This window comes from Leptonotus elevatus, chromosome 19, assembly GCF_054856555.1.
Source record: "Leptonotus elevatus isolate MCC_2025b chromosome 19, RoL_Lele_1.0, whole genome shotgun sequence".
NCBI lineage: Eukaryota > Metazoa > Chordata > Actinopteri > Syngnathiformes > Syngnathidae > Leptonotus > Leptonotus elevatus.
Genome location: NC_141257.1, coordinates 13,416,834 through 13,430,386, shown reverse-complemented (window position 1 = coordinate 13,430,386; position 13,553 = coordinate 13,416,834). Strand labels below are relative to the sequence as shown.

Below are 13,553 nucleotides of genomic sequence, written 5' to 3'. Positions count from 1 at the left end.
GAGGGCATGTATGCTGTTTCGCCAGGTCCAGGTAAAAACCTTTGGCTCTGTTTTTTTCTGGCTCGAAGACAGGCGTCCAATAAAATAAATTATATTTCTCCTGCTTCATCGATCACAGCATCCAAGAGGGGCCATTTTGATAGATGGGCTGATTGAAAGATTGATATTACTGTCTCAGAATCAATTGAAACTGCAGAGACAAAGGAAAAGAGTTGTGGGTGTCGGAAGACAGGGTATACAAGAATGATAAAGGAATGCACAATTTATGTTTTTCTCTTCACATGGCTGGGTTATTCATGAGATGATACAAATTCAAGCCTCCTGTGTTTCTCATTTTTATTATTGGTGTGTCTCCATTCTCCACCATGCTCTCTCTAAATTGGTAATAAGTCTGTGTACTTTATCCGCAGCCCTCCCACTGTTGTTGATACAGTTGCCCCAGCAACAAAAACAGCGTTTGGTCATGAGGCTAAAGCACAGCACAAACTCATTGAGAGCCTTTTTTTGTTGTTGTCACAATCCCGCCAACCTATGTTGACACTTGATCGTGGTGTAACTGAATGTGACAAGTGAGAGGTGAGCCGGCATGTCGATGGAAAGAGAGCATTGATCTTGAAATCGGCTTCATCAGAGAAAATGCGACGAGAAGGGCAAGTTAAAGAAAAGGATCAAAGCAGCAGGCTTCCCTGATGGACAGGAGCTACAGCAACCATGCCTAGTTGCTGTGCAACATCCTACTTCATCCAGTTAGTTGTGTGCGAGGGTGGAGAAGAAGCATTATGCATGAATCTCTACTGCTGTCATGCTCATTCTCCAAGTAATGTATTTTCATTAGCTCTCTGTCTAAACAGTCACTACCCACTATCATCGGGGAGCAACGTAGCTCATTTTGCCCAATTGAGTATTTAAACAAACTGCTCGCACCAGCCGCTCTGTTATTCTAATTCACTTACACAACTCTGGAAACAATTACGAGAACACTGCAAAATGATCAGTTTCTCTGGTTTTGCTGTTTGAAGAAAATGAACATTTTCTATTCTAAACTGCTGACAACACAACATCCAAATACTGTCATTGAGAGTATTCATTTTCAGACAATGCAGGCTGCTTCATAGTTTTAGTAAAGTAAAATTTGACAGTGAAATAAGGAAATGCTGGAACATTTATAAATGATCACACTAAATATTACTTATCGATTTGCTAAAATTCATTCATTATGCACCAAAACGCACACTACATGGGCATGTTTAACCTCATTGTGCCCAATCACATTATCGGCCGGTCGTTCATTCACCATAGTGTTGGCATAGACAGTCAGCTGTGACTCAACACATGGAAAGACATGGAAAACAGGCAAGACAGCGGCTCTCGAGGACCAGGGTTCCCTATCCCTGCTCTAGGCAAACGTTGCAAACTTAACTCTGATAAATCAACATTCGCTATTGTTGCAAATATTCACCCCTCATTGGGACACAAGCTTAATAATTATAAGTTTAACCATGGCATTGTTGAAAATAGGCATGGGTGAGTACTCGGGGCCAATACACTGCCTCTTTTCAAGGTATCAGTACTCTCGAAGGGTGCCAATACCATTAATCGGCAGCCCTCTTGTAAGTGTTTTACGATCAGGAGCTAGAAAAGAGAATAGTCATTTGCCATCACTTTAATGCAATTTTAAGTGTAATTGCTATATTGGGATCTATAGGCCTTCTTTAAAATGACCTGTCATTGTTTTTTAAGGAAATTGTATGTATCAAAAGTACTAGAGGTATCAGTGACTAAGGCCTGACAGATATGCGTTTTTTGAGGCTGATGCCAATACAGATTTTTGGCATAAAAATACAGATTACCGATTCATCTGCCTTTAAAAAAAAAAAATATATATATATATATATATATATATATATATATTTTTTTTTTTATTATTATTTTTTTTTTGTATATTTATATTGTATATTTTTTGTGTATATATATATATATATATATATATATATACACACACACACAATGCATAGAGCAATGTTTTAAAAATGAAGCACATTTTGTATAATTCTTCTTGTTTGGTTTTACACAGTAAACTCCAACTGGATGTCATTAAGCATTTCAATAGACAATTAGGGGAGACAGAATCAAATACGCTACACGCTTGCTACGCATGCAAAATGGTGCATTCAGGTTACTTTCACAATGTCGGAAACTTAGCATATTAATTTTTCCAAAGGAAATCATAGGGTTTGCACTTTACACCAATGAGGAAAAAGCAGGCATTAACCCCCAAAAATAGAATTAGAAAAAAATAGGTTGCAATATCACAGCTGTACACACTGCGAACCACTTTTTTCCACTCTGTCATGTTCGCTATATCTCTTCTCGATAGCCCTGCGGGTCAGCCTGTGAAATTCAGAGGGAAAAGACTTTTCTCCAACCATTGTTTGATTCTTGCCCTGAGCTGTTGCCCTTTGGCTGTTGGCCACACTGTTGGCTTTTAGATCCATGTTCTCACAAAAAATCTCGAGTGCACACTCGGGTAGGACTCTCTAGATTCCTCACGATTCCATATAATAACGATTTAAAAGGCTAATTTGATTTAGATTACTGATTTGTGCACATTGCCATAAGATGAGACCGCTCCATGATGTGATGCCATTAATGTGAGTTTGTCATCTTCCTCAGAGCCACAGGCAAAAAACTAAACACGAAACTCGAGGAGAAATATCTTATTTAATGGTTTTACTGATTTGTGTTTTTCATTACATGATGGGTTTGACGTAAATACGTATTCATTTTGCTAGTGTGAGGAGCTATGAAAAGTAGAACTTTTAAACAAGTGCTTATAATTAGAAATTATTTTCTCTTTTCCAATTATGTTGTAATATGTCTTTAAAAAAACATCCACTTTTATTTAATTTGTGTTTTCCAGTTTAGTATATAGCAGTCTTCAGCATGTATACTGGTAAATACATAAGAAGAGAAACTATTGCTTTTAAAAAATTCTTGCACTGTACGTTTGTGTCTGATCTGTTCTATGCAAATCCTCCAGTTGACAGTAATATGAATTTCGGGCTGTTTCCGGCTGTCAGAAAAGCAACAAGTAGTTTTTGCTTTCTGGAATACTATTGCTGAAAACAAGCAATTTGCTAGTCCGTATAAACACACAAAAACAAGCCATGATTTATGCATCTTTGTGCCGGCACAGGGAAAGGGGCTCTCAGGGGAGGTGCCAAATGTTTCTCCTTCCCCACTGTACACTGCATAACAAGCAAAGCCCGACTGGAAATTAAGCCAAAAAGCGGTCTTAATTATTGCCGTGCATGCCCATCTGTATAGCGAGACATTGCTCAATCTAATGCCACCTTTCTTTCTCAAATGCGGATGTGAGTTTCTCTAACCATTGAATTCAGTTATGAATAGTTTATTAAACTGACATTATTTGTATATGGAAACTTGAATTTAAAAAAATGAAAGAATTGTCCACTCAAAAGTGCACTTGTCTCTTCCAGGTATCGGCTTGGGGAGGCTATGTGTTTATAATCAACCTGATTCCCCTCCATGTGTTTGTGCTGCTGCTGATGCAACGTTACAGCCGAAGAGTCTACATTGGTATGGTGCACACGTTTATCGTAATAAGATGTTGTAGTTTTCTCAAATAAATTCTACCTCCTGCTACAATGTTCGTAGAGAATATATTTGCAGTCCTGAAACAATCCCTTGGCTCAGATCAGCCCAACCTTTCAACATCCATGGAATTAAACCATTTCTGCAAAATGAAGCCAAGCAATCAAAATTGTCAAATCATTTAGAGCTATTGTTTAAAATGATCCAAATCGTTTGATTTCAGCCTCTCAGCAGTAATTATTATTCTTGGATTTCTGTAGCATTTCGTTAAAAGCAGATAGATTATCTCTAGTGTTTCATTCACTCGCAGCCATTTTCAGTGAAGCAACCCCCTTTGCTCTGAGCTGTTTTACTAGATTTTGAAAGATTTTGCAAGGCCCACAGAATATTGGGTTTTATTGTTATAAAAACATGGAACCTACCAAAAGAAAGATTAGAGTCTCTTCTTTCATCAGGAAAAAATATATATTTCTATCCGTTTCCGTTTTGCAGCAATTTGCATGAGGATATAGCTAAGTTTCATCATTATTCACAAATCTGTTTAAAACACTGGGGGGAAAAAACTTTTTGCAACATGGCCTTGGTTGATCTCTTATACTCTGTTTCCACCTGCTGGCCCTTTTTGTAATAACTACCATTGCTTTCTTTTCAAATCAAAGGCTGCATCAAAGCCTTCTGTATGCTACATAAAAAATATATAAATGCATTATTGGGACCATGGTAATATTTAAAATAGAAGCTATTTATGTTTTTGGGAGCAAATTAGTTAATCAAAATAAGACATTTGAAAGCATCAGCTTTTACTTTGGAAGACAATGACTGTACCGGTAACTCAATCAATTTCAAAAGGTTGGCAAGTACAACGTCAAAGTCAACGTCAAAAATTTTTGATTCAATTCACTTAGTTCAATCCAATATCAATTAATTATGGAAAATTTTACACAACTTTTCTTAAATGTCAAGGACATGATATAAACTCCAAAAATATTAAATACCTAAGTCAATTTTGCGGCGGCCGTAACTGCTTAAATGATTTAGTTTATTATTTAAAGTAACACGTGTTATAATCACTTAAGTGTTATACAAACATCGGCACCAGCCAGGATGAAATGAAAATATTTTCATAGTTCTAATTCAATAAGTGTAAATATAGACTAAAAAGATTCAGAATTGTCTTAAAGTGCAATAAGTCAGGTCTTTCATGAATAATAGGAAAATATTTTAAAATTCGAACAGTACATTAAAATAAACAGTAAGATAAAAAAAATTGGCCTTTAAAATTGCATTTTCTTAGGAGAAAAAAAGATTTCAATAATTGACTAGGAAAATCGATTCAATATCGATGATTAAATTCTTATTTTTTAAACCCAGCCCTATTACTATCTGCAACATTTTTTTTCTTTATTCACTGTGATGTATAAAGCTGACATCCTTGAGAGTTTTGCAATTAGATCATAGCCATTTCACAGTGAGATGATTTTGCTCCAGCTGTACATAAGGGGGGGAAATGAAAGCAGACATGAGTCTACATTTGTTGAAATATCTGGCATTGATGTCCCTTTGGGAGCTTGAGCTTGTGGTTTGATAGCTTCTAAGTTATTTTCCTGTCCTTATCTCTTTACAGCCTACAGCACATTCTACATTGTTGGACTTGTACTGTCAATGCAGATTCCGTTTGTCGGCTTCCAGCCAATCAGGACCAGTGAGCATATGGCTGCTGCCGGTAAGTCAGATGTGACTGATTTGACATTTCCATTTTCCGACAGAAGTGCAGTGCATTCAATTGTTTACTTTGTACATGCCAACAGATAACTGGTGTAAAAACCACGCGGGTATAGCGTAGCACTGTCGTAAATTACAGTCGACTTGATTACACGGCCACAAGTTGTTTCCAGTAAAGGGTGGCAAAATAGATTTATTATCATTGCGGGCTGCATGTTAGTATCACAGGTGTAGGATTGGCCTTGTAACAAGCCCACCTAATATTATCCTGATTGAGTGATTGATTGAAACACATGGACAAAATTGGTGTTACCCCTCTATTTCCTGGTTATGTAACAGGTGTCTTCAAATGTGTGATCAATGTGTACAATAATTCTATTATAATTATATAAACCCATATATAATAAGGTGAGTATATGCCACAGTGCTAAGAAAATGTCGAAGGTGGGTAGTATAGTATGTCACTTTACAAAACTGTTGTCTTTTGTTATTTTAATAATAGGTGTTTGGTTTCTTGTATTTAAAATTAAAATAAAACAGTCCTCATAGCTAACTTTTCACATTTCTTTTTAGCAATATTGTGGTAACAGTGATTACATTATAGTTTTTGTCACTAACCATGAAATTGTTGTAGTTTCATTTCGTATAGTAAAATATCTTTGCACTCACCGAAGATTTGGCTCAACTGCAGTTTCACCATTTGACATTTGACATTTTAGTCAATAGCAAATCAGTCACAATAGGTGTCTCAAATTGTCGAGCATCTCTCACATTAATTAGCAGGGTTCACCAATTCCGGTCCAGAGTCCTGCAGATTGTAGATGTTTCCGCCTACTAACACACCCGATTCATAAATTCAGCTCATCAGCATGCCTGATAACGATCCGGATCTTTAGTATGAGGTGTGTTGGTAAGCGGAAACACCTAAAACCTGCAGGACTCCGGACCTCGAAGACCAGAATTGGTGATCCCTGCGTTAAAGGTATACAAGGGAAGAAATGATAATCTCCTCGAACTGAAGTGCTCTCAGTGACGGTTACACTGCAAGCACATCATAAATATCTGAATAATGGTCCTTATTTAATCTACTATCTGCTCTCCTTTACTGGCCTACTTTGAAGATTTAATGATACTCTTGCTTTGAAAGAGGTGCAAATTTACTGAATCAGTCTTCTTATGTTTTTGTTTTTTTCACATTTAAACGGCTAATATATTACGGAAGCAAAAGGGACCTTTAGTTGTTGTTGTGGAAGTTAATGCATGTAAAAACTGGGGAATAAATGGTGAAACAAAACAAACATTGTGCCAGGGCAATAAAGCAAAATCCAGAGATGAAATAAAACTAAGTAAAGCTTTTTTCTTTTCTTTTTTATAAAGCCATTGTCATGTAAAATCGACATATTTTTGTATGGTAGTTTTAGTGTTTATTAAATACAATGTAATCAGTGTCCTGTCGCTGTCATGACCCTTTCAGGCCATTTTACCACCATTTTGACTTTAATATTATTACATTTAGTCAAATGCCCAGCAACCCAGCTTTATTTGCATTCTTAAAATATCAGTATTGTTTTTCAAGACCGTAGCTAATAGGGGTGGGAACTAGAGAAAAAAATAGAAAAAGAAGAAAAAAAAGAAAAAAAATAGGGGTGGGAACTTCTGGGTACCTCACAATATGATGCGATACAAGGCTCACAAGAACGATTATCTTACGATATGACGATACAGCGATTATCGATATATTGGTCAGGTAATAAATCCACAATAATCTAAAATTACACTACTCAAGACATAAATTGATGTTTTTTTTAATAAGAAAATAGTTTCTTTTTGTACCATCACTGAAACAAAATACTAAAACTGGTGTCTTCTTCACAATGAGTACTTTAGTGTATTATTTTTTTTTTAAACAAATACAAATGTCTTCTTAACAGAGACCACTTTCTGTGAACAAATTTGTGTCTTTCTTAAACACTGTTGTCATGCAACATGTCAGTCAGTTACATAGTGAATTCATTTTATAAACTGTGATGATTTTTTTAATGTAACATTGCAAAAGTAATTAAATACAAACACTTAAATATTAAATCAATATTAATATTCCTCAGAAATTGTGTGCTTCAAAAAGTCAAACCATAAAATATGTTTTAAAATGTTACGTATGCAAAACTGAGTCAGTTGCTGGACAGATAATACGTGTCTTACACAAGTAAAAGTAAGGTCATGAGTCTTCTTTGCCTGAAGACTTCCATACATTTCCCCGCCACTCTTATCTCGCTCCCCCTAGTGGCATGCCAAGTAATTGCTCAATAAGTAATGAACAATGGAGCCGTTATAGTGGCTGTATATTAACTACAAATATCGCGATACCTGCGTAGGCGTATTGATAATTTATTGGGAGACAAAGTATCACGATTTATCACGATATCAATATAACTAGTAACTAAGCAATGGTGTGTAACCGCATAGTATTGTGTTTTCTTAAAATACTGAGCAACAATTTTGCTATTATTGGACACTGACAGACGGTATTTCCTTTATAAACGTATACTAGTGTAGAGTCCCTAACAATGAGAATCTTATATACACTTTTTGTTTCCAAGCAACGCTGCAGCAGTATATTCATGTGAAGGTTTTGTTTTGTTTTTGTTTTTTTAAGCACGCAAACGGCAACCTGCGAGTCGTTAAGCAATTCAACACCAGAAATATCTGCTACTCTGTTTTTAGCTTTGCCTTCCTGCTTAAGTATATTTTGTGTTGCCCTGTGTAGCAGCTGCTCAGAACATCTGGTGGTAGCATTTAAGAAGCACCATGGGAGACGATAGTGACTGAGCCATGGATTTGTTGGGACGGTGCCCCCTGGGGCACGTGGGGAGGTGGGATAGAATTTTAGCACCATGGCGGCTCTCCAAGAAACATTCAGGGGCTTGAGTGAGGAAAGGAGGGTGGGCACGGTGAAGAACAGGGTGATGGTTTGTCAATGAAAATTCTGGAAAGAAGAAGTGCTTAATTTTTTTCCCCCAACAAATTCAGCAGATGTTAAAAAGAGGCCGATTGAAGAGCTCTGCACGATGAATAAATAATGATAGACTTATTCTATGCAATCTTAAGGACTATGAATTGACAAGACAATGCAAACACATTCCCGATTTAGTCTAACACATTTGAAAACTGTTTTTCTTCCCAACCCCCCTACTTTCAGGTGTGTTTGCACTACTCCAAGCGTATGCCTTCCTGCAGTACTTGAGAGACAGACTGACCAGACAAGAATTCCAGACGCTCTTCTTCCTCGGTGTTTCTCTCGCCGCTGGCGTGGTCTTCCTCACCGTCATCTATCTCACATACACAGGTATGAATGCAATATCCTGGCTGGCATGGTATCAACATGTACAACATGATATGTATTTACCATTGTGAGCCATTGCACAACTTTACATGACACTCAGTAACTAGACAAAGTGCCATTTCTGCAGAAATTGTGTGGGAATGCTGAAAAGCTGAATGCTATTAGCTGAATGCTAAGATTTAATGCATGTCCTTATGAAGTAAATTGAAAGCTAAATTATGTGAACAATCGAATGTACTAAATGTGGTCCAATCGGGGTTTGAACCCAGTTACTCCGTGATTGCAGGCACTTGCTCTAACCACTGAGCCAACTTGACTTCTTCAAAATTATGGCTAATAGCGTATTTCTTTTGAAAAGTCTCATCTGATGCTGAAAGCTAACATGCCTGTAATCATTTCAGTGTAATTATAATCCATTTCCTGATATGATCAGTTGGTATACGTGTATATCATTTAGCATAACCGCCATGGACATATTGCAATATACAGTCAGAGGTGGGATTCGAACCTGCAACCTCCTGGTTACTGGACAATATACTTTACCAACAGCGCCACTGAGCAATATCAGACAGGTGGTAATGGGAAGTGGGACTTAGAAAAAGTTCAATGTTAGTCCCATTGAAAATGAATGGGGAGACGTTGATATTTAACGCTAAATTGTGCGAATACTGTAAGTACTGGAATCAAACAAATTATACCCCGGCCCGGGGAGGCACGAATTTTTGAAGCAAGTTGAAATTTGAACGGTGTAAATTTAAAAGTTTTGTGTTGGAGTTGTTTCATGGCAAAAAAGTATGGATAATAAAAATCACAATAGCATATTGCCACATTTATAAGATTTCATTATCTATTGGTATTTAAAACTAATAAATATTAATGAGCGGACAATCTCATAAAGAGTCCTCGTAAATCTGTTTATAAATTTGTTAATCTATTGATCTTTCTTTACAATACTTCCCGTAATGTTATTTGTGCATGAATACCATGGCAGATTAGATTAATAAGCGTGCTCTCAAATAGGTCAATGAACTGATCTGGGATGCTCGCATCAAATAGATTTGCCTCAAATATACCGTGCCCAGAGGATTCTTGTGCTTCATGCCACACTAAAAGCTCTTAATGATGGCAAATGTGCGTAAAGCCCGATAATGCATGAAATGAAATGCGGTTGTATATAAAATGCAATCCATTTTTATCTGCAACAAACTGAGCAGGCAATGTTTCAAGTAACTTTAACATTCTTAGTGTTGTCCTCTTATTATTGTTGACATATTGTCCTGAGCAATCAGGGCAGATAATTTTAGCTACCTGTATGTCAGAATAATTTCCTTTCCTGGTTTTATGGTTGTCATCACATTTTTCCACTTTGCATCAGCGGCTAGCCTTTTGTGGTGGCATGACAAAAGAATTGAGAGAGAAAACTCAAAACAAGCTGATGTCTCGGGATATTTGCTGGAGTCTTGCCGATTGCTTTTATGTGTCATGGTTTGTTTCTGTAGCACATTTTACAGTGCATGGAGGGAATGATGCCGCAAAGGCTTGTACATGTCTTCATACTTTGTCTAATATTTACTGTACTTTTCATTTGAAGATCTTAAACAGTAAAGTGAGGGAAACTAAAACAAAAAAAGTACTTTCTATGGCACTGTAGATAGAGTATGAAAAACATTTTATTTTATATCTTATTTTAAACATGGAAGTCCCCCTCCAAGTTAAAACACACTTGAACTTATTAAAACACAGTGTAAACGTATTTGAATGCACAAAAAATGATAAGCATTGACTGTATAGAAAATATTAAATAATGGAAAAAAACATAAGTTTTTGTAGTTTAAGCCTTAAAATACTCCTCTCACATTCTTTAATCACATTGTTTAAACACCTTAGAAAATGAACTGAAATGACAGATTGCAATTCAAGTTTTCTTTTTATTAATTTGTCATTTAACTACAAATAAAAATGTTTAATTTTCACATAATTTATCGTTCAATTTCCTAGTCTAGTTCATGATGATACGCCCCCTTTGGCCACCATTGGCTATAGGTGATCACTGATCACGCTACATTGCTTGGCCTATCTGTGCTGCAGGGAATTTTGTGCGCTCAGTAGTCTACTTGTGGCTGTTGTGAGTGATGGTACGTCATGTGATTACTTTAGTAGTGTAATCCCTTCTTACTAATTATGTAAAATAAGAAGGAAAGTGGTCAGGCGAATATGTGCAATTTTAATTCACATGTATAACGGAACATATGGTGTTCCACAAGGTACAATTCTGGGGCATCTGCTTTTTTCATTGGATCTGCTGCCCCTGGGTTCCATCTTAAGAAAGCAGTGGTGGTTGTTTTTAAAGGGCTCTATAAATATAGAATTGAGTGATGGGGAGTCAGTGTCCTAACTGCAAGAATTGCAATGCCAGGTTGAGTAATTCTAAGCTGAAGGGAGCCAGATTTGATGAAAAGGGTACTCTCCCTCTTCATTTTGGTGAATTAAAGGGTTACTGTATTGCACTCATAGTCAGTATTTTTGTCTGCATTTCTTGTCTTTTCATATTGTCCTTGCAGTTAATATTTTCTTCTATGATATATGCAGCTCTGCTTTGTGGTTTATGATTAGCTGAGCCACCAACGTTTCACGCTTCCTTGGCTATTTATTGATTTCATTTAGATTTTCATCAGTATTTCAATGCTGTAATTTGTGCCGCTGATGGAGTGCTTTTTGTTTATGTGAAATTACGCTTCATTCCATTTGTAGGAATTAGACTTGATTTACCATTTTGAGATCATTTCTTAGAAGAACTCTGTTCAACATCACCCCAAATCACAGCCCCCAATGGCGATGAATGTCATAAATTTACAACCACTCCAACAGTATCCATAAAACACATTGCTCCTTCAATAGATCATCATTAAAGTGGGGTTTATGTCACTGTGCTTATAATCAATTGCTGTACTCGGGCCATTAAGAGTGAGTGTGTGTGAGTGTATGTTTTATATATAGATAGCGTGTGGCTTTTCAGCACTCACCATCATCCATTTCAACTTAACTAACTTGTTGCTTGCTTTCCTCAGTCTTGGGAACCATGCGATTAATTTTTTTTTAACTCTCCAAACTATTCTCTCTGTTTTAGAAATGAAGTGTCGGTGCTTTGGTTTATTTAGTTTATTTTAGATGGTAGCAAATGAGTCACAGTTCGAAAATGGGCAACATTGCATTTAAAAATATGCAGCTGAGCTCATTTCTGTTGTCTTGTATGGGTGTTGGTTGTGCACATGTTCGACTGTGAGAGCCCCCCAAGCAACAATTCAGAACTGTAATATATTCCAGATCAAAGCTTAAAATATGTATGCACATATGAAATGCCTTGTGCCTAATTTGCAGTTTAAATGTTTCCTCTTATGTTTATAAATAAGAGAATTCCCGTAATTAAGATGTCAGATTAATATTCTTACTATCAGGAGGACTATGATTACACATGAGCCTCACATTTTCTGAACCTTTTTGCTCGTGTGATTTAAGTGATTAAATGTCTTGTATCATTTTTATAGCCAGCACAAAATGTCTAGCAGGAATTATACCAGCACAATGGGTAGTTTGTTGGTTTAAAATAGTATGCAAATATTGCTTGCAAACGTTACTTGCATCACATAGATGAGTAAGACACATTGCATTTTGTATGTTAAAAAAAGAAAATAGAACTCTTCCAAGGCATTTAAATAACTATAGATGATTTGCTACAATCAATACACGCACCATTGCAGTACACTTATAACTAAATTAATTCAAAGCATCCACTGTATTTTTACTTAAGGTGCTAGTTTGCTCAGAAAATTACATTGGTTGTTATTTCTTATTTGATATTTGTTGATGTTTGGACATCTGTATGGGCTCCTATGCCTTATGACAGATATGAGTTGTCTAAAAATGGCAGGGATTGGAGTGGTTGGAATGGAAGTTGGCCACACAGCATAATGCTACGAATGAGCCAAACTTCAGCTGCTAGAAGTCTTATTTGGCCAGAGGCACAGAAAAGCCGCCAGCCAAATTGGCAGTGGAAATAAAAGGCTAACGTAATCTCTGGTGTCAGCCCTGCGACTGACTGGTGATCTGCCCAGTATGCTGTATGCTTGCTCTTGCCTTGTGTCAGCTGGGAAGTATCTACATGTCCAGCCACTACTTTGATCACTTGTACAATATAATGATATACAATAGCAGAGACGTTCGATACCACTTTTTTTTTTTCAGACCAATACCAGACATACTCAATATTTTCACTTTACAACGATGATAATCAAGATTAAATGACAGTCAGAATTCTTATTTTAGCGTAAGATTTTGTGAGAATAAATGTACACACGTTATCCCATCTTTACTCTTATTATTGCAAAGCATGACTTACGTTCTTGCAGCTGCAGAACAGGAACTTTGCCTTTATCACAAGATAAGGACTGAAACATTTTGTTGTTAGAGCGCCCTGTAAAAAAATAAAAGGAGAGGGCTCGGGAGAGGGCTCGGGAGAGGGCTCGGGAGAGGGCTCGGGAGAGGGCTCGGGAGAGTGCGCTTCAGAGATTGTAACTCAGCACATCTTTGTCCGTTCTCCTCACGAGTAAAAATAATCTCGTCTTTCTTCCTTGTCTATAGTTTGTTTAAATGTTCGAGGTTGACTGAACCTGACAGGTTTAATGGCACATGTCTGACATTCTTACTCCTCATTATGCCATTCCAGCCTTAAAGGGGAAGTCAACCCAAAAAATGTATTCACAATATTTTTTATCCTCCCCACTCGTCTAAACATGGCATTCTGGTTAATATTAAGTTAGTGGAATATAAATTAAGCAGATAAATCAACCTTGGGGCGGCCATTTTGCCACTCGTC

General features: G+C 36.8%; 1 protein-coding gene across 1 annotated transcript in view; it reads left to right on the top strand.

The window, feature by feature from the left end:
• Positions 1-13,553, top strand: part of stt3b (STT3 oligosaccharyltransferase complex catalytic subunit B) — a 60,675-nt gene that overhangs the window by 28,028 nt on the left and 19,094 nt on the right. Inside the window, exons 5-7 of the mRNA XM_086062715.1 lie at positions 3,501-3,600; positions 5,240-5,338; positions 8,537-8,683. Coding sequence (XP_085918841.1) covers positions 3,501-3,600; positions 5,240-5,338; positions 8,537-8,683 — 346 coding nt within the window. The remainder of the gene's footprint in view (positions 1-3,500; positions 3,601-5,239; positions 5,339-8,536; positions 8,684-13,553) is intronic.